Raw genomic sequence first — 23,561 nt, forward strand, 5'->3', positions numbered from 1 at the left:
CCGTTTATCATTTGTCATCATGGCCATCTCTTTCTAATAAGTAGCTATGTAAGTAAAGTGCAAGAGTGACATACGATACGATAGATAGATCAGATTAATACTTGCAAACATTTTACCCGTACGCCTTTGACCTTCGTTTAATATAATGTATACTATGTTTACAGCCGATTTCTGCCGCACTATTTACAAGGAAATACTAAACATGTATGGCGGCAAAATTGTATGGAGTTATATAAAACCGATCATCATGGGAAAGATATTATACACTCCTGTGAATCCAGCGGTTGAGAAAATTATCAAACAGGTAAGACAAAAAAACATTTTTAGAGAGAAAAGTCTCCAACAAGGTTTTGATAGCACGTGCAGTGCATGTGTTATTTTAAACGTAAAACTTCTATGAAATTATGACTTATAAATAACACTTGCACTGCGTGTGCTATCAAAATTGTTGCAGACTTGTCAGCTTGGTTAACTCTAAGAGATTTAACCCTTTACTTATGGGTGACGAACGGAGACGTCAAAGCTAAACCTGGACACGATACTGACGTTATCTCTCTAATCCATTCTATATCACGTCAGGCGTGGCTCATTCCGCGATTTCGTCGCTTTGCTATAGGTAGCTAAAAGTAGATCCATTCGACCCCAATTTTGGGGTTTGCCATAAGCGGCGCGTGGCGCTGTCGCCATCTAGCGGCTATATCTGTGCTGATCGTGACAGACGCGTTTTGTTAGAGAGTGAGTCTTCTGTACCTAGTACTATTATTTATGTGATCTCGTGATCAATTGTTTGTTAGTTGAATTGCCAAACCTTTTTTTTAATAGGTAGTAGACCTATATCTAATCTAGCCATGTTTTTTTGACAACGCTTCTTTAGATTATTCCCTTAACATTTCAGGCAAACTCGACCTACTCTCACATGCAAAAACTAGTCGGTTTAGTCCACTCATTCGCCAACGCATTCTCGTCCATCGACAAGTTATCCCAGCACCGAGACGGCATCACAGTTCTAAGAAGGCTCATAGCATCACCGGCGTTCGGACAGCTGAGAAACAACCTTATAGGCGATGCCCCTGTACCTGATGTAGATGTAGATGGACTGTTTGACGAATTCGGAGATTTAAAGGTAAATGAATACATCATCAGCAGCTTAGTCCACTCATTTGCGAACGCATTCTGGTCTATTGATAAGCTATCCCAGCACCGAGACGGCATCACAGTTCTAAGAAGGCTCATAGCATCACCGGCGTTCGGACAGCTGAGAAACAACCTTATAGGCGACGCCCCTGTGCCTGATGTGGATGTAGATGGACTGTTTGACGAATTCGGAAATTTAAAGGTAAATTAATACATCGTCAGCAGCTTAGTCCACTCATTTGCGAACGCATTCTGGTCCATTGACAAGCTATCCCAGCACCGAGATAGCATCACAGTTCTAAGAAGGCTTATAGCATCACCAGCGTTCGGACAGCTGAGAAACAACCTTATAGGCGACGCCCCTGTACCTGATGTGGATGTAGATGGACTGTTTGACGAATTCGGAGATTTAAAGGTAAATTAATACATCATCAGCAGCTTAGTCCACTCATTTGCGAACGCATTCTGGTCTATTGATAAGCTATCCCAGCATCGAGACGGCATCACAGTTCTAAGAAGGCTCATAGCATCACCGGTGTTCGGACAGCTGAGGAACAACCTTATAGGCGACGCCGTTGTGCCTGATGTGGATGTAGATGGACTGTTTGACGAATTCGGAGATTTAAAGGTAAATTAATACATCATCAGCAGCCTAGTCCACTCATTTGCGAACGCATCCTGGTCTATTGACAAAAGTTATCCCAGCACCGAGATGGCATCACAGTTCTAAGAAGGCTTATAGCATCACCAGCGTTTGGACGGCTGAGAAACAACCTTATAGGCGACGCCGTTGTGCCTGATGTGGATGTAGATGGACTGTTTGACGAATTCGGAGATTTAAAGGTAAATAAAAACATAATCAGCAGCTTAGTCCACTCATTTGCGAACGCATCCTGGTCTATTGACAAAAGTTATCCCAGCACCGAGACGGCATCACAGTTCTAAGAAGGCTTATAGCGTCACCAGCGTTCGGACAGCTGAGAAACAACCTTATAGGCGACGCCGTTGTGCCTGATGTGGATGTAGATGGACTGTTTGACGAATTCGGAGATTTAAAGGTAAATTAATACATCATCAGCGGCCTAGTCCACTCATTTGCCAACGCACTCTGGTCCACCGACCAGCTATCACAGCACCGCGACGGCATCACAGTTCTAAGAAGGCTCATAGCATCACCGGTGTTCGGACAGCTGAGAAACAACCTTATAGGCGACGCCCCTGTGCCTGATGTGGATGTAGATGGACTGTTTGATGAATTCGGAGATTTAAAGGTAAATGAATACATCATCAGCAGCCTAGTCCACTCATTTGCGAACGCATTCTGGTCTATTGATAAGCTATCCCAGCACCGAAACGGCATCACAGTTCTAAGAAGGCTCATAGCATCACCAGCGTTTGGACAGCTGAGAAACAACCTTATAGGCGACGCCGTTGTGCCTGATGTGGATGTAGATGGACTGTTTGATGAATTCGGAGATTTAAAGGTAAATACATCATCAGCAGCTTAGTCCACTCATTTGCGAACGCATTCTGGTCTATTGGTAAGCTATCCCAGCATGGAGACGGCATCACAGTTCTAAGAAGGCTTATAGCGTCACCAGCATTCGGATAGCTGAGAAACAACCTTATAGGCGACGCCCCTGTACCTGATGTGGATGTAGCCATACTGTTTGACGAATTCGGAGATTTAAAGGTAAATTAAAACATAATCAGTAGCCTTTTTTGGCTTTTGTACGTTACCTATAGGTAAAGGTACCTACTGCTGGGCACAGGCCTCCTCTCTTTGTACTAAAAGGGTTGGGCTATTCAAAGAATATCCCTATACACACACATATAGATTAAAGGATGATTTACGTTAGACCGGGCCGTGGCTGGGCTGGAGCTTCCGGAGCTTCGTTTTCTATGGAAAGCATCACGTGATCGCCTGTCATGTCATAGAAAAGTAAGCGCCGGAATCTCCGGTCCGGACACGGTGTGTGATCTAACGTGTGTCATCCTTTGGATTTAAGTGTATAATTACGGATTACATTTCTTCGATAAGTTTTTTTTTTGTTGTGGTGTCCCACTGCTGGGCAAAGGCCTCTCCCCCTGATTTCCATGACTCCCGTTGTAGTGCCTTCTCCGGCCAGCCACTGATGAAGGCGTCCAAGTCATCCCGCCATCTCCGTCTGGGCCTGCCACGTCCGCGCTTCTTTTGCGGCATCCACTTGGTGGCTATACTATCCCACCTATCCGGATGCATGCGGCAGACGTGACCCGCCCAGTCCCACTTCAGCCTGGCGGTCTTCTCCCCCACGTCAGCTATGCGTGTTTTGGAGCGCAATGTGGTGTTTCGGATGCGATCCGTCCTTTTGACACCTAGAATACTGCGCTCCATTGCTCGCTGGCAAACCTTCAATTTGGACTTCTGACCCTCAGTGAGCGACCATGTTTGGGCACCGTAGGTTAAGACAGGCAGAATACACATGTCAACGAGTTTACGCTTCAGGGTCATTCCAGGTGATTTCAACAAATCGAGTGTGCCGTGTGATTTTTGATTTGAATAAAAAAAATTGAGGATATACTTCATGGTGGCAGAAGTGCTGAACCACCACCAGTTTTTTTTTTTATCTTTTAATTTCCAAGTTTTGCCCATTCGAAGTTATCAGTGGGGTTAAATTCCTGCTTGTACAAAATCAGACCTAACTTTTTTTCTATAAAAGGTAACGAAATAATTATTACTTTTTTTGATTAGGTAAGAAATGTGGGTATTATACTGTATGACAAAATTTATCTGAATTAACTACAAAAAAAATGGTGACCACCCAAAGTGTATACCTAATTGGTCAATTATTGCAATTTTAAATCGGTTCTTGTGCCAATCCTGGTGCATATCAAATATTACTTTTTTCTGAAATATAAAGTACTTGCCGTGTTCATCTTGTAAAATTAATATAATTGTGTTAGATCAATTACTTCTAATAGAAAAATATAAGTGAAAATTGAGAAATTCGAAAAATGCTCGTGTTTGACTCTAAAAAAATCCATGTGGAAGAGAAAATAAAAATTTGATTTTAGTCAGCAAATATAGCTGATATCTTCGTTAATTAGATTTAGAAAAAAAAGTTTTGTTATTTTGCCTATTTATTATAATATGATTTTTTAAACTGCTCGTCTCATACATTTTCGTTCTTGTTGTATTTATGCAGATTAAAATACATATGACCTTAAACTTATAAATATGAATGAATTCGATGGCAAAATATAAATAAAATCCAGACGATTGAAATTTACTTTATATATTTATAAAAAAAAAATCATTTGCAAACCTTTGCTACTTCAAAATTTCTGAAGTTGAATAACGTCGCACTTTTAATTCATTTTGAGAAATGGGAACGAAGCTATGATAAGAACGTGTATTTTTTATGGTCCTTATATTTTTAAATCACTCTGATAGATGTACCTCAGCTTCTTCGACATCTGATTTTGAGACGAAAAAGAACTTGATCCCATGAATTTGAACAGTCAACTATTAATAACACAAGCACTTACTACAAAGAGTTTGCACCACTTCATTATCTCCTAGATAAATACGATTTCCTATAGAACTTCGATAAGGATTATTGGGCCGTTTACTTATGTTCGTAATTTAGCCATTTAACATGCAAATAAAGCTTGTTAACAAGTCAGGAGGCGTCGGTTATTCACTACACGGCTAAATTAAGAAACATTCGCAAGTGATTCACAATCCTTGTCAGGTAACAGTGCATTGTCGAATTTCTACCCTCATTAAATTTACAAATGAAATTATTGCCATGTCAAAAAAAATATTTGAACATAAAAAACGTAAATAATATCCGTATGACCAATTACCGTCCCATTTTTATTAATTTATAACATAAAACATTTTGTAAGTATCGATAGTTGTAAAAAGTAGCATGTTAAAAAAATCATATTTCAAAAAATAGGCAAAATAACAAAACTTCTTTTTCTAAATCTAATTAACGAAATTATCAGGTATATTTTCTGACTACAATCAAATTTTTATTTTCTCTTCCACATGGATTTTTTTAGAGTCAAACACGAGCATTTTTCGAATTTCTCAATTTTCACTTACATTTTTCTATTAGAAGTAATTGATCTAACACAATTATATTTATTTTACAAGATGAACACGGCAAGTACATTATATTTCAGAAAAAAGTAATATTTGATATGCACCAGGGTTGGCACAAGAACCATTTTAAAATTGCAATAATTGACCAATTAGGTGTACACTTCGGGTGGTCACCATTTTTTTTGTAGTTAATTCAGATAAATTTTGTCATACAGTATAATATCCACATTTCTTACCTAATCAAAAAAAGTAATAATTATTTCGTTACCTTTTATAGAAAAAAAGTTAGGTCTGATTTTGTACAAGCAAGAATTTGACCCCACTGCTAACTTCGAATGGGCAAAACTTGGAAATTAAAAGATAAAAAAAATAAACTGGTGGTGGTTCAGCACTTCTGCTACCATGAAATATATCCTCAATTTTTTTTATGCAAATCATAAATCATGCGGCACACTTTTTAATTCAAATTTGTTGAAATCACATGGAATGACCCTTCAGTGACATAGGTAGGTCGCCCTTCATTAGCTCCTTCATGAACCAGTAGCTCTTCCAGGCATTTTGAACACGGCGCTTAACTTCCTTGTCTTGCCGGTCACTGAAAGAGACTAACTGGCCCAAGTATATATACTCGTTGACATATTGTATCGTCTACCTCGATCGTACGTTTCGTGCTATTAGTCATCACCTGAGTCTTTGCACGATTCATTTGAAGTCCAACTTGAAGGCTTGCGTTGCTCACATCTTGGAGCATTTGCTGAAGTTCTGTGGCAGAAGAGGCAAAGAGAACTATGTCGTCGGCAAAGCGAAGGTTTGACAACCTCCTGTTGCCGACGACTATACCATTCTCCTCCCAAGAGACCGCCAGGCTCCTGAAAACTTATTCGAGCGTGCTCGTAAAAAGTTTTGGAGATAACGGGTCCCCTTGCTTGACACCTCGCTGTACCCGAAACGTTGGTCCGGAAGACTGGAGTTTAATGTCTGCTGTGCTGTTCTTATATATGGTTTTGATAAGATTAATGTAGGTCTGTTCGATGTTTTGGTTGTGTAGTGCGGTTATTATGGAGGAGTGGGTGATGCTATCGAAAGCTTTAGTATAATCAACAAATGCCAAGTATAAAGGGAGTTTAAATTCAGATATGTTTAAGTATGTTGATATCTTTACGATGTTTACTGCACCAAAAAAAAAACATGTCCTGGATTTGGATAATTCACAAATAACACTTCTCGCGTACCTACAGTTTAGTTTGGTCAACAGTCGGAAGTCAGGGTCACTAAAGAACATTCAAGGTGAATCATAATTTCTTCTTCTTACTTTTTAGTGTATCGCACAAAACTTTGTTCGCGGTACACTTATGGGATCACTTCGGTCTTGCAAATCAGTTAAAATTTTCGTACTTACTATCATCCCGGGGAAACAGTTGCCTACTACTAGGTACTTTTATTCTACCTCTACCAACCAAAACATGTTTCAGAATGTAGGCAGCATCCTCCGCAAAGGGTCAGACTTACTCCATTGCATCAACATGGACCGCTTCCGACCCGTGCCCGACGAGAAGGAACTGACCCACGAGGCCGTCAGACTTACGAGAGTCAACGAGTTCTCCGCTGGCCTGGTGTTCTTGAATGTGGACGAGGAGGCCGGGAGGCCAGTCAATGTGGAGTACAAGATCCGTATGGATATAGAGAGCGTGCCGACTACTACGAGATTACGGAATCAGTAAGTCTTTCGTTCTCAATTTGAGCTTGTTTCAAGATTCTATTCACTGTATTGTGGCGATCAAAATCAAACGTCAGCGAAGTCACCGAAGCGCCATGTTTATCAATTATCTCTGCACTGACCAGCGGCAGTGAAACCCTGGTGTGGCTCATGCTTTATTATTCCTCCTACGTACGACCTACACGAAGGTCAAATCTTTAGCTCTAAAAGTCCTACTGAACTTGATACCATATCCTCTTGAAACTTTACTAAACAGATGAATAATTCCTCTTTTTGCACCAGATTCTGGACTCCCGGCCCCGAAGACAGTTTCCTCGAGAACATGCGCTACTTCCGCGGCTTCGTCCAGATCCAGGACCTGATCGACAGCTCCATCATCACACTGGCCGCCAATTCTTCTAGAAGCGTCCAGAACAAGGTTCAGAAGCGCGACGTTGCTTCTAGACCGGTCGAGAAGTGGGCGGTGTACACGCAGCAGACTCCGTATCCGTGTTATAGGAAGGACTAGTGAGTGCGAACTATTTTTTTTTTAATATTGTTAACTGTCGTATGTCACGACCGGTCTGGCCTAGTGAGTAGTGACCCTGCCTGCGAAGCCGATGGTCCCGGGTTCGAATCCCGGTAAGTGCATTTATTTGTGTGATGAACACAGATATTTGTTCCTGATTCATGGTTGTTTTCTATATATGTATATAAGTATATATTTATCTATATAAGTATGTTTATATCGTCGCCTAGTACCCATAGTACAAGTTATGCTTAGTTTGGGGCTAAGTCGATCTGTGTTTAAGATGTCCCCAATATAATAAATAAATATTTATGTAATTGACAGTTTGTCTGTATGAAATGTCTTTCTTTAAAATTATGTTAGACAGTTGTTAGGAGTAAATGATGATGGATTGAACCTTGAACCGTCTTAGTACTAAAAGAGACGGTCTTAATTTGTGAAATGAAGTGACTTTTGAAAATTGTATATTTATTCAATCTAAATGAAATAAAGAAATACAAACATAATAAAACTTATTACCTACTAAATAATTAACCTATAGGTAAAAAAAATGGCCTAAATCGCCGCCAACGGGCATGGTGCCGAGTCCAGAAGGCTGGCCGTATTTCCTCGCTGTATAGCTATAGTAATGCGCTGTGCGAAATACTGGCCAGCCCTCTGGTCGCCCGAAGTCTCTATTAGGCGCGTCGATAAATCTTTATATAGCCAAATGTTTTCTTTCATATTGAAGTGAAACTGATATATCGATATCGTATCGCTGTGACTTCTTATACGCATTGTTCGAATCGGGCCGCAACATTGGTGACAGGATATTGTAGGTAAGTGTCCTAAATAAATTTATTTTTCTCCTAGTTTCCAGTCGTCGCTGTACGAATCGCAAGCGCTGGTCGTGGCGTTTTTCTTCTCACTACTGTTCACTGTAGCGTCAGCCGTGCGGTTCATAGTCTCTGACAAAGAATCTGGGAACACTATGGTGAGTTCTACGTTTAATCAAAGAGAATAGATAGTATAGAGGGCTATTGCCAAAGTAAATTTTGTAGTCACGGTACATTTACTGCCCTCTATCGACACACGATTAAAACTTAAAATAAAATTGAAAATTTATAAATTAATCAAAATATGTTTACGGAGAAATGTTTTTTAATTTTTATTGTTCCATACTGATCCATGTTCTTTCACTGATATGTGTTAAAATTGTTAAATATCAAACGGTGTCGTCAACGTCATCTAGCCGAGAATAGGCCAAAGGTAATGGCGCCATCTATTCGAGAATGACTTTTTCTTGATTTCCGAGGCACGTTTTTTTCTTAGACTTTATTTATCTTATACGGAGTTATATATATATATATATATATATATATATATATAACTCCGTATAAGATAAATAAAGTCTAAGAAAAAAACGTGCCTCGGAAATCAAGAAAAAGTCATTCTCGAATAGATGGCGCCATTACCTTTGGCCTATTCTCGGCTAGATTTAATCTAATTTAATCTAAGACTACAGGTCGGTCGGACCAAACCGTTTGTCACCGTTAAAATGTTCGTTAAATTTTTAGGGTTCCGTACCCAAAGGATAAAAACGGGACCCTATTACTAAGACTCCACTGTCCGTCTGTCTGTCCATCATCAGGCTGTATCTCATGAACCGTGATAGCTAGTCAGTTGAAATTTTCACAGATGATGTATTTCTGTTGCTGCTGTAACATACACACAACACAACACACAACAACAAATACAAATACTAAGAACAGAATAAAATAAATATTTAAATACCATACAACAAACGTGATTTTTTTGACGTTTTTTGCATAATGGTACGGAACCCTTCGTGAGCGAGTCCGACTTGCACTTGCTTGGTTTTTTTATGGGAACACATTTACCTGCTGATTGACGGTGATCAATTCGTCCTTTGTAAATCATACAAGTGGCCTTTAGTTAGTAAAGCTATGATATCTACCGATTTATTTATATTTCAACCTTACAATTCCTTAGCTCATGTCCGTAATGGGCGTGAACCTGGCGTACCACACGCTGTCCTGGTTTCTGGCGTCACTAGTAGAGCTGGTCGTGACGGCGGCGTGCGTCACGCTCGCGCTCACGGCCAGCGGCGTGCTGCCGCGCACTGACGTCACGCTACTGTTCACGTTGCTCCTCATATACGGTTACTCCGTGCTTATGTTCTGGTGAGTTATATTTAGACATCACGTAAAGAAATTTAAGAAATGCATTTCTACTACGGGCATGTTTAAAAAGTTTGCTAATTACGAGTTATAATTTGGTGCTATGGAACTGTTTGCATAACTACTAAGAGCGTCATTTTTTACTGATAAAATCTCAAGGATGATGGTCTCCAAAATGCAAATTAGTGCTAACATGAATTGCTTATTTCGATTTCAAGACAAGCTTTTACTTATTGTTTCAGTTATGCGATGTCAAAGCTATTTTCCACAGCGAGCTCAGCGGCAGTGACAGCGGCTCTGGCTTACCTGGTCACTTTCATGCCCTACGTGCTCATACTGTCTCTGGAAGCACTATTGTCGCTCAGCGCTAGGCTGTGTGCTGTGAGTATCTATGTCACCGTAAAAGAATACAATAACATAACAATAGTGTATTTTCAAACAAATGTAGTTACACAGCGAGCACAGAAATTTCCGAAGCAACTTGCGTAAGATTATCCATAGGCGTACCCACGGTGGGGCAAGGTGGGGCAGTTGCTCCACCCTGGTCTGTGGTCTGACGAACCAAGCGGACAGCAATACCTTTTTCTGTCCTTCTCAGCAATCAGCAGAAAGTGTCCTGAACTTTTTCAGGACAATAAAAGTAATCGGTTGATTTGTTTCCAGTGCCTCTCGATGTCGACAGCGTTTTCCTACGCCCTACTCTTCATAGCGCGCTTAGAAGCCGTAGGCGTCGGTGCGCACTGGTCTGACCTCTGGTCTTCGCAGCCAGGCGACGGCATGAGCATTGGACTGGCTGCCATAATGATGCTTGTGGACGGGCTGATTTATCTGGCTATTGGATGGACGATTGACAGATATTTTGGTAAGTAGTTTTATAATTTACTTCCTATAGCGCATTTGGTGCTACAGACCACCAAATTTTCTAAAGACATACCATAGTCGCGCTACCCCCTCTGCCACGCATAGGGTAGTTTTATTCGATCTTAAAATAATGGTGGTCTGTGATCACATTGGTACCTATGACCTCTGCGCTCCCAACCAGGCAATGATGGTTGTGGAGGGACGGCTGGTATACTGTGACTTTCCATAACAGAAGGTTCCTTTTATGCTTCAAGTGCAATAATGTTATTCCCTCCTTCCTGTCCTTCCTGTTCCTGTGTTCTTGCTATTCCTTTCTGTCCTCATAAATGACCTCATTTATCTGATATTCTAACAGAAATTCTTATAGAAAGTCCTTATTACTCATGAAGCATAAGGACCCTTATCTGATGGAAAGCCACTTATAATCTAGGTGCTACTTGGTGGTCACTTCTTGGTGGTACTTGACTTGAGCGAAGGTCAAGGCTGTCAGCACCTCTGCTTTTTTGGCATCTATAACCCGAGGAGCCTCAAGAAGAACTCCCGTGTATTTAGGTACAGGGTAACTTAGTTAGTGTCCTTCAGGCAGACTTTTGGTCTTGCTAACCCTTCCAACCGCAACCTTGTACACTCATTTTAAGAATCCCCTAAGGAAATGTTTCTCGAGAAATTTATGAATTGTTTATCGAAGTTTTTTGAACTAAGGCTGAAGTTTTAAGCTTGTTATATCTTATACCTTTAAACGAGCAATTCTTGTATATATACTCGTACCTATTTATTTCTATATATATTTCGGGGATCTCGAAAACGGCTCTAACGATTTCGATGTATTTTGCTATATGGGGGTTTTGGGGGCGAAAAATCGATTTAGCTAAGGTTTTTTCTCTGGGAAAACGCGCATTTTTGAGTTTTTATTTGTTTTACGAGCTAGTCGGTCTCCCAGATATTATAAACCTTAACCAATTGCAGGTTTAAAAACCCTCAGCAGCAGCATCACCTACACGACAACGACCAGCGAGAAAGGTGGCGTGAGCATCGTCAACGTGACCAAGATATACGGCGAACGATCACGCCGACCCAAGCTGGCGCTCGATAATGTATCAATAGAGCTACACAAGGGTCAGGTCACTACGCTGCTGGGACATAATGGTGCTGGGAAGACTACGCTCACGTAAGTCAACTTTCGTTTCCATAGACTTTTTGGCATTGAATTAGATTATAATACTAATTATAAAACGCAATCATTCCATTGATTAACAGTAAATTTGTTGTGAGCTGTGGTGTGAGCTACGCCTTACCCTCACACGTGTATACCGCTCCCCTATATGAGCTGCCACTTATGTTATTTTAGGCAATATAGATCTATACTCCGAGCAAGTAGTATCATTTCAACGTCCCACCTCACATAGCGACCCTGCCAGTGCGGCCTTCCCACACTTCTAAAGAGTTTGACTTTTTTCAGAACATCACTCATGGGTCTTACAACTTTAGAACATTTAATGGTTATCCTTTCATTGGTGTATTCATTCGTATTGTTAGTATTGTTTTTATTTGCCACCGCTGGCTAAGGGAACCTATAATTTAAATTTATCATAGTGTAAATATCTAAGATAAAGAGAATGCAAAGAAACCAAAGTATAGAATAATACGTTACTTGTGTATTTTTTCCAGAAATATCTTAACAGGTATGCTAAAGCCGACCAGAGGGCACGTGACCATCCGATCCGAGCTGGCGGGCGGGACCCGGTTCGGCGTGTGTCCTCAACGGGACGTATTGTTCCCGTGCCTGTCCGCCCGAGAGCATATAACATTGTACGCGCAACTCAAGACAGGGAAACCGCTGCGGGATGTCCAGGATGAAATAAACAGGTATTATGTTTACATATGAATACGTACAAGCAGATGAATATACGGAGGGAAGTACGAGAAGAGGAAAACCGAGGAAAAGGTGGATGGACTGTGTGAGAGATGATATGAAACGAAGTGAATGATTAAATGACGGGCGACAGAGAAGTGTGAAAGAAAAAGATATTATGCTGCGCCGACGCCAAGTGAATGGGACGAGGGCAAGAGAATGATGAGATGTATACAAGCGAACTGACTTACTGGTGACGCGCGACGACCTGAAGTGAACTTTGGCCTCCACCATAGACCGCCATGTTTTTCAGTCCAAAACCGTTTCTGTCCAATTGACGGCGCCGAGTTTGCTAAGGTATTTTTGCACCTCTTCTCTCCAGCGGTACCTAGGACGTTCAGACGAACAGAAAACAATAAAAACACACCAAAGACATGACCAAACGTGACGAAATCTATGCTAGACGTAAATATGGATGCGGTCTTTAGATGTAAAAGGTTTTACATGCGTTTTTTGTTCTGTTAATCCATTTTCGCATTAAAAATACAAATAATTTAAATATTTAGTGCCATTACTCGTAATAAGTCTATGGTGCACTATATTTTGATTATATTTGGACATGTAATATTATCTTTCTACATGGCCTTTAGTGATATAGCTCCAAAAAATTCTCGATACCTTATGTATTATGTGTCACATTTTTTCGTTGCTACAGCATGCTCCAAGTGTTGTCTCTGGGCCCTCACGCCGACCATCCAGCGAGCAAGTTGTCTGGCGGCACGCGGCGGCGCGTGTGCGTGGCGTTGGCGTTCGTGGGGCAGCCGGACTTGGTGTCGCTGGACGAACCGGCGGCTGGCGTCGACCCTGCTGCGAGGAGGTAAGAGAGACCACCCAGCGAGCAAGTTGTCTGGCGGCACGCGGCGGCGCGTGTGCGTGACGTTGGCGTTCGTGGGGCAGCCGGACTTGGTGTCGCTCGACGAACCGGTGGCTGGCGTCGACCCTGCTGCGAGGAGGTAAGAGAGACCACCCAGCTAGCAAGTTGTCTGGCGGCACGCGGCGGCGCGTGTGCGTGGCGTTGGCTTTCGTGGGGCAGCCGGACTTGGTGTCGCTGGACGAACCGGCGGCTGGCGTCGACCCTGCTGCTAGAAGGTAAGACCATAAAGTAATTTTGTACTGTGCAAACCACAACATGGTTATGGTTTTGTACAAACCATATAAAAAGACCGTTTGAAGCCCTATGCTTCTGAGGTCAAAGATATGGTTGTATTCGGAAGAATCCATGAACCTTGGCGTGCACGTTGCGGTTACTGGTGGAACATATTTCGACCCTGCCTTTATCCTAACTCTTGTTCTCATGCCAAATATCACGATTTTTTTCCGGATGAGAACGATTGAAGTTAACCAAAACCAAAAGAGTTTTATTCATTCTTTTGATTCTTGGTTGCTTCAATATTTACTAGTTACTACCATTGCAAAAGTATCCAAAATTGAGAGTTTCTAAAATCGGTTTCCGATTCCTAAAAGTTAACAAATTGAGCTATCTATTATAGCTTCTGAATTACCCTCTCTACTCCATTTGCATTGGAAACCCTATAAATGTAATCCATTTGGATTACATTTATAGGGATTTATAGGGAAGCCTTATAAATGTAATTAATAACACCCTGTAGGTAAATGTGATAGTAATTGTTTGACGCAGGGATATCTGGTCAATGATCTTGAAGCTCAAAGAGGACAGGACAGTTCTGCTGACCACTCATCATCTGGACGAAGCCGAGTTCCTGAGCGACCAGGTCGTCATCATGCATAAGGTACACAAACAATCATTACATACAGAATAACTGACATACAGAAATAGTGCATGTTAGTATTTGTCATGCTGCTTCAGTCAACCTCAGTACTTTTTTTACCGAGACTGACTGAAATAGCAAGATGTTCGTATGTTTCTGTTTAAATACGAAGGAAAATAATTATGCACTACATCTGTACCTACCACCGGTATGTAAGTGACCGGTCGTTTACAGATGACACGGTGCTCACATGGAGTGTAAAATAGCGTAAAATAAAACTGAGAGTTAATACCTACACCGTGATGTTTCGTTCAGTACCTACTGCAAAGATGTATCCTACACTATTTTATACTATAATACCTACATGTCCATCCCTGGAACTCAACCATCGTGGGTACTTTTAATTTACAGCCCTTAAGTAGGTAGGTAGGTAGGTTAGGTAGGTAGGTAGGTAGGAAGACGCTGGATGCGGGTCGCTTCCAACCGGCACGTATGGAGATCCAAGGGGGAGACCTATGTTCAGCAGTGGACGTCTTATGGCTGAGATGATGATGATGATGATGATGAAGTAGGTACCTATAGGTCATAAGCATGGGCGCAATTGAAATAAGCATCACGCTCCCATATAGACAGGTAGTTATAGACAGTGCAATTTGTCTTGAATACTACCATCTAGCAGTTGAAGTGAGTGAGTGATGACCATGATTTGTGGGCTTACATAATACCTACAGACAGGCCTTTGACTCTCTGGCATCAATAACTGATTCCTCTTTACCAGGGTCAAATCCACACCATGGGCTCCCCAATCGAGATCAAACGCAGCCTCGGCAACGGTTACAAGCTGACCGTAACGTACCCCCACGACGAGGAATGGAGGGAGGAAGACTTGGAAGAGAAGACCAAGAGACTGCTGGCTACAGTGAGGGATGTGGTCAGGAACGCGCAGATTGTGGACGTAGACGGACTGGAGGTGGAGATTGTGCTGCCGTTCTTTGATGCGAATGGGTTGAATAACGAGTAAGTCTGTTTCTTTTTTCATTGCTCTTGCTCTGAAAGTGGGCCATTGTCCATCGTAACAAACCTCTACGATGAGGGATCGAGGGAGGAAGACTTGGAGGAGAAGACCAAGATACTGCTGGCTACAGTGAGGGATGTGGTCAGGAACGCGCAGATTGTGGATGTGGACGGACTTGAGGTGGAGATTGTGCTGCCGTTCTTTGATGCTAATGGGTTGAATAACGAGTAAGTTTGTTTCTTTTTTCATTTCTCTTGCTTTGAAAGTGGGCCATTGTCCACCGTAACAAACCTCTACGACGAGGGATGGAGGGAGGAAGACTTGGAAGAGAAGACCAAGAGACTGCTGGCTACAGTGAGGGATGTGGTCAGGAACGCGCAGATTATGGATGTGGACGGACTGGAGGTGGAGATTGTGCTGCCGTTCTTTGATGCTAATGGGCTGAATAACGAGTAAGTTTGTTGTTTTTATCATTTCTCTTGCTCTGAAAGTGGGCCATTGTCCACCGTAACAAACCACGACGAGGAATGGAGGGAGGAAGACATGGAGGAGAAGACCAAGAGACTGCTGGCTATAGTGAGGGATGTGGTCAGGAACGCGCAGATTGTGGATGTGGACGGACTGAAGGTGGAGATTGTGTTCTCGTTCTTTGATGCTAATGGGTTGAATAACGAGTAAGTTTGTTTCTTTTTTCATTTCTCTTGCTCTGAAAGTGGGCCATTGTCCACCGTAACAAACCTCTACGACGAGGGATGGAGGGGGGAAGACTTGGAGAAGACCAAGAGTCTCCTGGCTACAGTGAGGGATGTGGTCAGAACTGGAGGTGGAGATAAGAGGTGAGAGTTTTCTCAGGATGGATTCGAGGTTTCTAAACAGAAAAGATGTTTATTACCTATAAATAGTATTACTTAGCTACTGCAAGCATTTATTCTTTGACATTACCATATTATTATTATTTTTTGGTACAGCTTCCACAAAGTGTGCATTACGCTGGAATCCCGTCAGTCTGAGCTGGGTTTCTCAGCCTTCACTATGGACTGCAGTTCCCTGGAGCAGGTGTTCTTCAACATCACGTCGCAGGCCGACGCGCCGCAGACGGACTACGGGACCGCGTCGTCTTTCGATTCTGGAGGTATGTCTTATAGGGACCGTGCGCGTTGGAGGGTCTGCCATCTTGTTGCTCTAATCGGAAACATATGTGCTCATGTTCATTGCCAAAGCAAGTGCTACCATCTACCGTTCTCGTCGGTACGTTTCCTCGTGCATAGTAAGTTCTGCCATCTTGTGGGCTACATCGGAAGCATAAACGACACATTTGCGCCACGCGCCAAAGATCTGACGGCTCCTATGTTTGGAATTGAGTGGTTTTGACGACTCCTTTTCAATTATATTAGTAGAATTTAAATGCCACGTACTGGAGATATTATTGTATTAAATACACGAAATCGACCTGTCGAAATTCAAAATTCCGCCCCCTGGTTCGATTCCACTCCGGGGCACTGGAGGCCTTGGTCACTTTTTCTTTGTATAGGACATTTATTTCAGTTTGAAAACGTATTAGTTATTTTGGCAATGACATTTTCAGACAGTCCATCGAAGAGTGCGTCGAGCGCCAGCATCAAAACAGATCGGGCGCCGCTGGTGGACGGTTCGGGCGCGCTCACTGCGGGAGTCGCGCGTCAACTGCGAGCCATGTTGCGTGCGCGGTGGCTCCATTATACCAGGAACAGGTAACACGTCCGTCACATCACTTCTTCTTCTTCTTCCTGGCGTTATCCCGGCATTTTGCTACGGCTCATGGGAGCCTGGGTTCCGCTTGACACCTAATCCCATGATTTGACGTAGGCACTAGTTTTTACGAAAGCGACTGCCATCTGACTTTCCAACCCAGAGGGGAAACTAGGCCTTATCGGGATTAGTCCTGTTTCCTCACGATGTTTTCCTTCACCGAAAAGCGACTGGCAAATATCAAATGATATTTCGTACATAAGTTCCGAAAAACTCATTGGTACGAGCCGGGGTTTGAACCCGCGACCTCCGAATCGAAGTCGCACGCTCTTACCGCTAGGCCACCAGCGCTTGTCCGTCACATCACTGGTGAACGAATTAGGCCCCATAAACAAAATGCCATTGTAAATTTTGTGGTCATAGTAAATTTACTGCCATCTTTCGACACAAGATGAATACTTTAAGAACGCCATATGACTTTGACCAAAAAGAATAGATAGTATAGAGGGGTCCTGTCATAGTAAATTTTGTAGTCACAGTAAATTTACTGCCATCTATCGACACATGATTAAAACTCATAACGAAAACGTATAAAATTATTGAAAAAATATATATGGATAAATGATTTTATTATTTTTATATCATTTTGATCCATGTTCATTCACTGATATCTATATGTTCAAATTGTTAAATATCAAACTGTCGTCACGCCATCTAGCCGAGCATAGGCTAAAGGTGTGTGCGGCATCTATCCGAGAATGACTTTTTCTTAATTTCCGAGGCACGTTTTTTCCTTAGACTTTATTCATCTTATACGAAGTTACATATGGTCAAAAACATGTTATTTCACTGACATGTGTTAAAATTGTGATGGCTCATCTACACGATGGGCCAACGCCGGCCACTCCAGGGGACGCATTTATGCGTTAGAGGGAGCAAGTGATATTGCTGTCTCATTCTACCGCATGGCTGCGTCCCTTGGAGTGGCCGGCGTTGGCCCATCGTGTAGAGGAGCCATAAGAGCGTCGTTAATTAACTCTCAGGTGGCCGAGGTGGCCTATTTTAGTAGAAATTGTATGACCGCATTCACTGCTTGTAAGCGCCCCTCCGAAAATCTGTGGCTGGCCAAGATGATATAAAATGATATTTAATTTCCCACAGTTGGCTGTTGTTCCTCCTGCTGGTGCTGCCATCTCTGTTCGTGATCATCGCCATGGGTTTCTCCATGATCCGGCCGCCAGCGGACAACGAAATTCCTCTAAGGCTGCACCCTGACTTGTACCCTGATGCTACCCAGTTTCTAGTGTAAGCTTAACTGTTTTTCCTTAGGGTGGTATCCCATCTGTCCAATATATTGGTCCAATGTCATTGCGTCTCACTCTCTCATTAAACAAAATGTGAGACAAAATACACATTGGTTACAGTACCTAATTGAAGAATAGTTTACTATATGTCGACTAATAGTGGAATTTATAGAGTTGATGTTGAATCCGCATCTATAGTCCGTTTTTTTAGCATTAGAAAGAACTTCGCAGAAGTAAGCTTGTGGTTCCAAATCCGGCACTTTTAGCGGTAATAATTTGAAGTAAATTATATGTATTGACCATGCTACATTAGATAATTCAATAATTATTAACAATTAAAGAGCCTGATAAAAACTGCACGCTTGCTTCTGTGGAGTTCTTTCTAATGCTAAAAAAACGAACTATATGTACCGAGCCTAAAATTATTTTGGATTCGACAAATTTTCCGTAGAGTTCAGATCCGAATGGCGGACTCTAGTAGAGAAGGGTTAGTTTAAAATTTATTCTCTCAGGCACAGAATAAATAACAGTACGAGGTACAGAAGGTTCACTCTCTAACAAAACTCGTTTATGACCGCAAGATGGCGCAAGCGCGAGCAGGCGTCCGTTCCGTAGCGGTGCGCGGCAACTACTATGGCTAGACACCAAAATTGGTGTGGGCCGCATGTACTTGTAGCGTCGCGCAGAGTGAGCCACGCCTGTCTCAGACTGTAAATCAAAGACTAGATGTTTTTTTCAGACCGCGTCCCGCGATGTATTCAAAGGACATGGATCCATCGTTTGCACAACGAGTACTGGACGAGTTACGCTATCAGAAAGACAATACCAGGAATTGGACTGATCAGGTATGGAACTTCAAACTTAAAGCAATTTTGAAGTTCAAACTTAAACTTAAAGCAAAAACGGGACTTCAAACTTAAAGCAAGTTTGAAGCAACAGGAATTGGACTGATCAGGTTTGGAACTTCAAACTTGCTTTATTTGAAACTTTATTGCACAGGAAAAAATGTACAGTGATAAAAGGCGGACTTAATGCCACACGGCATTCTCTATGTGTCATTCTGCATTTTCTATAAAATAGTCATTCAAGTGGATATATTTTTATACAACTTGATCAATTAGCATCTAAAACTATAATTTTTGTCAATGGCAAACAATTATAAGGCCCGTCTGAGGGTAACAGGTTACTGTAGCCTATGGGTACCTTCAACTCTATAGGTGACACGTGCGCATTGCTGCCCCTGTAGAAATCAGTATACTTCTCTATTGAAAAACTCCATACCTACTGTAATCCCTCGAGAAAACTGTTCAATGCGCGATCATTTAGTCAAAACCTTCGGGCGACATACGTCATTTTTCAATCATTGAAAACGGTTGTTTTTATCACCTATAATTTAATTGACATTCGCCTACAATAACATGTTACACAACGAAGGCCGCAAAAATATTTTTGCGACCTTCGAAGAGAAACATATTATTGCAGGTGACCGGACATAATGGGATTGGCCGGTCGAAGTTTTTAGCAGATGGCGCCGTCATAGCTTGCCCTGTCAACCCCTAGAATTGTGTCAAATTTTTGTTTTTTTAATACCCTGGATGCCAGCTTTTTAAGCCAAATCTCATAGAAAAAGGGGCAAGCTATGATGGCGCCATCTATGTAAACCTTTGACAGTTGCCAACCCCTTTGAGTTGGTTCCAGGATTCACCCGAATGTAGATGCGAGGTACGCCAAGTGTGCAACATTACCGAGAGGCCGACTCTACCGGCCGTGATGCTCCTGCCTGACGCTGACACACTCAACCATTGGTTAATTGATTCACAAGAAATATATATTGAGAAACGGTGAGTGTAAAATAAAATAATCCAATATTTGATGGATAGGGAAACAGGAGTATCCTTTCTTACTTTATATTTTATACACTATCTAGCGACCCGCCCCAGCTTCGCACGGATGAAAAAAACCATCAAATGAACATTTAACATTATTTACAATAGTATGGTTTTAAAACCATACTGTTGTAAAATATGGAAGCGCTGGTGGCCTAGCGGTAAGAGCGTGCGACTTGCAATCTGGAGGTCGCGGGTTCAAACCCCGGCTCGTACCAATGAGTTTTTCGGAACTTATGTACGAAATATCATTTGATATTTGCTAGTCGCTTTTCGGTGAAGGAAAACATCGTGAGGAAACCGGACTAATCCCAATAAGGCCTAGTTTACCCTCTGGGTTGGAAGGTCAGATGACAGTCGCTTTCGTAAAACTAGTGCCTACGTCAAATCATGGGATTAGTTGTCAAGCGGACCCCAGGCTCCCATGAGCCGTGGCAGAATGCCGGGATAACGCGAGGAAGAAGACTGTTGTAAAATATGCTAAAACATGTACGCAGGGTTATCTTCTATTTAGTTCTTTCTAAATATATAATTATTCACAGCCCACTGCGTCCCACTGCTAGGCAAAGGCCTCCTCCCTCTTCTTCCACTCGTCTTTGTATATCTGGCCAGCCTCTCAAGAAGGAGTCCAAGTTATGAAGAGCCGCCGGCTCCCCGGTTAGACTCGTGGGCCCACGAAAACCAACCAAATATCTTCTTCTTCTACCTAGCGTTATCCCGGCCGCGGCCTTTGCCAGGGTCCGCTTTCCTACTTGCTTTCCTCCACTTTGCGCGATCCTGGGCGTCGTCTCGTGTGAGCCCGAGCGTGAAAACCAACCAAATATATAAACTATAATTGTTTTACCAGCTACGGTGGCTACTCGTCAGCCCTCAAGAACAACGTGAGCCACCTGGTGGCGTGGTACAACAACAAGGGCCACCACGCGCTGCCGAGCTTCGTGAACGGCCTCCACGCGGCCTCGCTGCGCGCCGTGGCGGGCCCGCGCGCTGGCCTCGTCGCCTACTCGCACCCGCTCAAGATATCGCACGAGCAGCTTAGCAAGTCCACTTTGTAAGTAGCGAGACTCTTGTGATTGCATAAAACTATGTCAAACCTTCATTTAAGCGCTACTTGCACCGTCCCACTAACCCGGGGTTAAGCGGTTAAACCGTTAACCAAGTGTCAAATTGTATTGGTAACCTTGGTAACTCTAGGTTTAACCGGTTAACCCTCAGTTAGTAGAATGGTGCAAGTGGCTCTAAGTGTTACAATATAATAGTAGTGATGGTCTACTTACTTCAAATCGGCATGTCTATCAATATGCCTACCACAATATGTAAAGATGTAGTGCATAATTATTTGCCATCGTATTTTCACGGAAACGTACGAACGTGTCTTGCTATTTCAGTCAGTCTCGGTACAAAAAGTACCAACGTTTACTGAAGTAGCATGACAAACACGAACATTTCCGTCAAAATATGATGAAAAACAATTTAGGTCAGTAAATGAATGCTCAAAAAACGTTGTAGAGGGAAATGCTAGGAACACAATTTTTGACTCCGTAACTTTGTTTAGACTAGTTAGGAGGTGAACATATCAAAAGTCCCCGGCTGTAGCCCCGGTGCTGCGGGGAGAGGGGGGTAAGAAGGTCGAATTTTTCGGTTTTTCATTGATATCTTGGAAACTTTGCATCTTAGCGACATGACAAACCGAAAGCTCATAAAATTAGTCACAAGTTTTATCTAGTCAAGTTTTTCGATATCTTGAATAGTTTTTGAGATACCCGCTCTTGAAAGTTTATTTAGAGATTTTAATTTTATCTTGATATCTACATCAGTGATGCTGTTAGGCCATGTTTGGTATCATTTTCGTATAAATCGGGGGTGCTGAATTCATTTATGGTATCACATTGACACTATTCCGAAGTAAAACCAAAATTAAAAAAAATATATTTTTAAAAATCCCTCTTCACGCTTAAACCACTGAACCAATTTCGTTGAAATTTTGTATAGAAATAGTTTCAGTCTCGACACAGGACATAGGATGGTTTTTATAACCAAAAGCATCTTTTGAGGATGTGAAAAGTGGGGTGGAAGTTTGTATGAGGAGTCAATAACCGCTGAACCGGTTTAGGTGAAATTTAGGATGGTATACATCTGTGATTTAGATGAAAATGATACCTAACATGACTTTAAACTTTACCTGAAGCAGTATTTACCTCAGGAATTCAGTTTCGTCGACGAAGTTGAATTCCCCCCATACTCCATTTCACAACTTTAAAGGATGATTATTGAGATAAAAAGTATCTTATGTCCTGTCTTGGGACTCGAAATATCTGTATACCAAATTACAATTAAATTGGTTGAGCGGTTTAAGCGTGAAGAGGAATTTAAAAAAAAGGTATTTGTTTAAAGTTTATGTTTTTTCTAAGGAATGGTGTCAATGTGATACCAAAAATGAATTCAGCACCCCCGATTTATACGAAAATGATACCAAACACGGCCTAGCAGCTTCACTAATGTAGATATCAAGATAAAATTGAAAGCCCTAAATAAACTTTCAAGAGCGAATATCTCAAAAACTATTCTAGATATCGAAAAACTTGACTGAATAAAACTTGTAACAAATTTTATCAGCTTTTGGTTTGTCTCAGTAGTCATGTCGCTAAGACGCAAAGTTTCCAAGATATAAGTGAAAAACCGAAAAATTAGACCTTCTTTCCCCCCTCTCCCCCCCAGCACCGGGGCTACGGCCGGGGACTTTTGATATGTTCACCTCCTAACTAGTCCAAACAAAGTTACGGATTCAAAAATTGTGTTCCTAGCATTTCCCTCTATAACTTCTTATTTCTTGGCCTAATTATGTACTACATCTGTATAATAATTTTAAAATTGAAATTGAATTTTTAGCAAATTTTGGACCAAAGTAGGCAGATTTCACGGTATTTTCTTTCTTTTTCATACTTTCTATTACCGTCACTTGGCAGACAGCTGTTTCAACTGTTTTTTTCTTTAGATTACAACACGTCGCCGACGCGGGCATATCCGGCATGCTGCTAGTGGCGTACAGCTTGGTGACAGCGGGCGCGGCCGTGTACCTCGTCAGCAACCGGAGCAGTCAGCAGAAACGGCTGCAGCTGCTGACTGGCGTCAGCCCCGCCGCGTACTGGGCGGCCGCGCTGTTGTGGGACATGGCTGTGAGTCAATGATTATTACAACACGTAGCCGACGCGGGCAGATCCGGCATGCTGCTAGTGGCGTACAGCTTGGTGACAGCAGGCGCGGCCGTGTACCTCGTCAGCAACCGGAGCAGTCAGCAGAAACGGCTGCAGCTGCTGACCGGCGTCAGCCCCGCGGCGTACTGGGCGGCCGCGCTGTTGTGGGACATGGCTGTGAGTCAATGATTATTACAACACGTAGCCGACGCGGGCATATCCGGCATGCTGCTAGTGGCGTACAGCTTGGTGACAGCGGGCGCGGCCGTGTACCTCGTCAGCAGCCGCAGCAGTCA

General features: G+C 42.4%; 1 protein-coding gene across 1 annotated transcript in view; it reads left to right on the forward strand.

The window, feature by feature from the left end:
* LOC134670678 (uncharacterized) overlaps positions 1-23,561 on the forward strand; it is a 142,285-nt gene that overhangs the window by 92,302 nt on the left and 26,422 nt on the right. Inside the window, exons 37-56 of the mRNA XM_063528494.1 lie at positions 165-304; positions 896-1,123; positions 6,703-6,947; positions 7,230-7,454; positions 8,308-8,428; positions 9,448-9,638; positions 9,878-10,016; positions 10,299-10,497; positions 11,463-11,664; positions 12,165-12,362; positions 13,064-13,225; positions 14,048-14,159; positions 14,917-15,155; positions 16,122-16,285; positions 16,739-16,883; positions 18,043-18,186; positions 18,925-19,030; positions 19,884-20,026; positions 20,919-21,122; positions 23,067-23,247. Of these exons, the coding sequence (XP_063384564.1) occupies positions 165-304; positions 896-1,123; positions 6,703-6,947; positions 7,230-7,454; positions 8,308-8,428; positions 9,448-9,638; positions 9,878-10,016; positions 10,299-10,497; positions 11,463-11,664; positions 12,165-12,362; positions 13,064-13,225; positions 14,048-14,159; positions 14,917-15,155; positions 16,122-16,285; positions 16,739-16,883; positions 18,043-18,186; positions 18,925-19,030; positions 19,884-20,026; positions 20,919-21,122; positions 23,067-23,247 (3,488 nt within the window). The remainder of the gene's footprint in view (positions 1-164; positions 305-895; positions 1,124-6,702; positions 6,948-7,229; positions 7,455-8,307; positions 8,429-9,447; positions 9,639-9,877; positions 10,017-10,298; positions 10,498-11,462; positions 11,665-12,164; positions 12,363-13,063; positions 13,226-14,047; positions 14,160-14,916; positions 15,156-16,121; positions 16,286-16,738; positions 16,884-18,042; positions 18,187-18,924; positions 19,031-19,883; positions 20,027-20,918; positions 21,123-23,066; positions 23,248-23,561) is intronic.

Source organism: Cydia fagiglandana, chromosome 14 (genome assembly GCF_963556715.1).
Source record: "Cydia fagiglandana chromosome 14, ilCydFagi1.1, whole genome shotgun sequence".
Classification (NCBI taxonomy): Eukaryota; Metazoa; Arthropoda; class Insecta; order Lepidoptera; family Tortricidae; genus Cydia; species Cydia fagiglandana.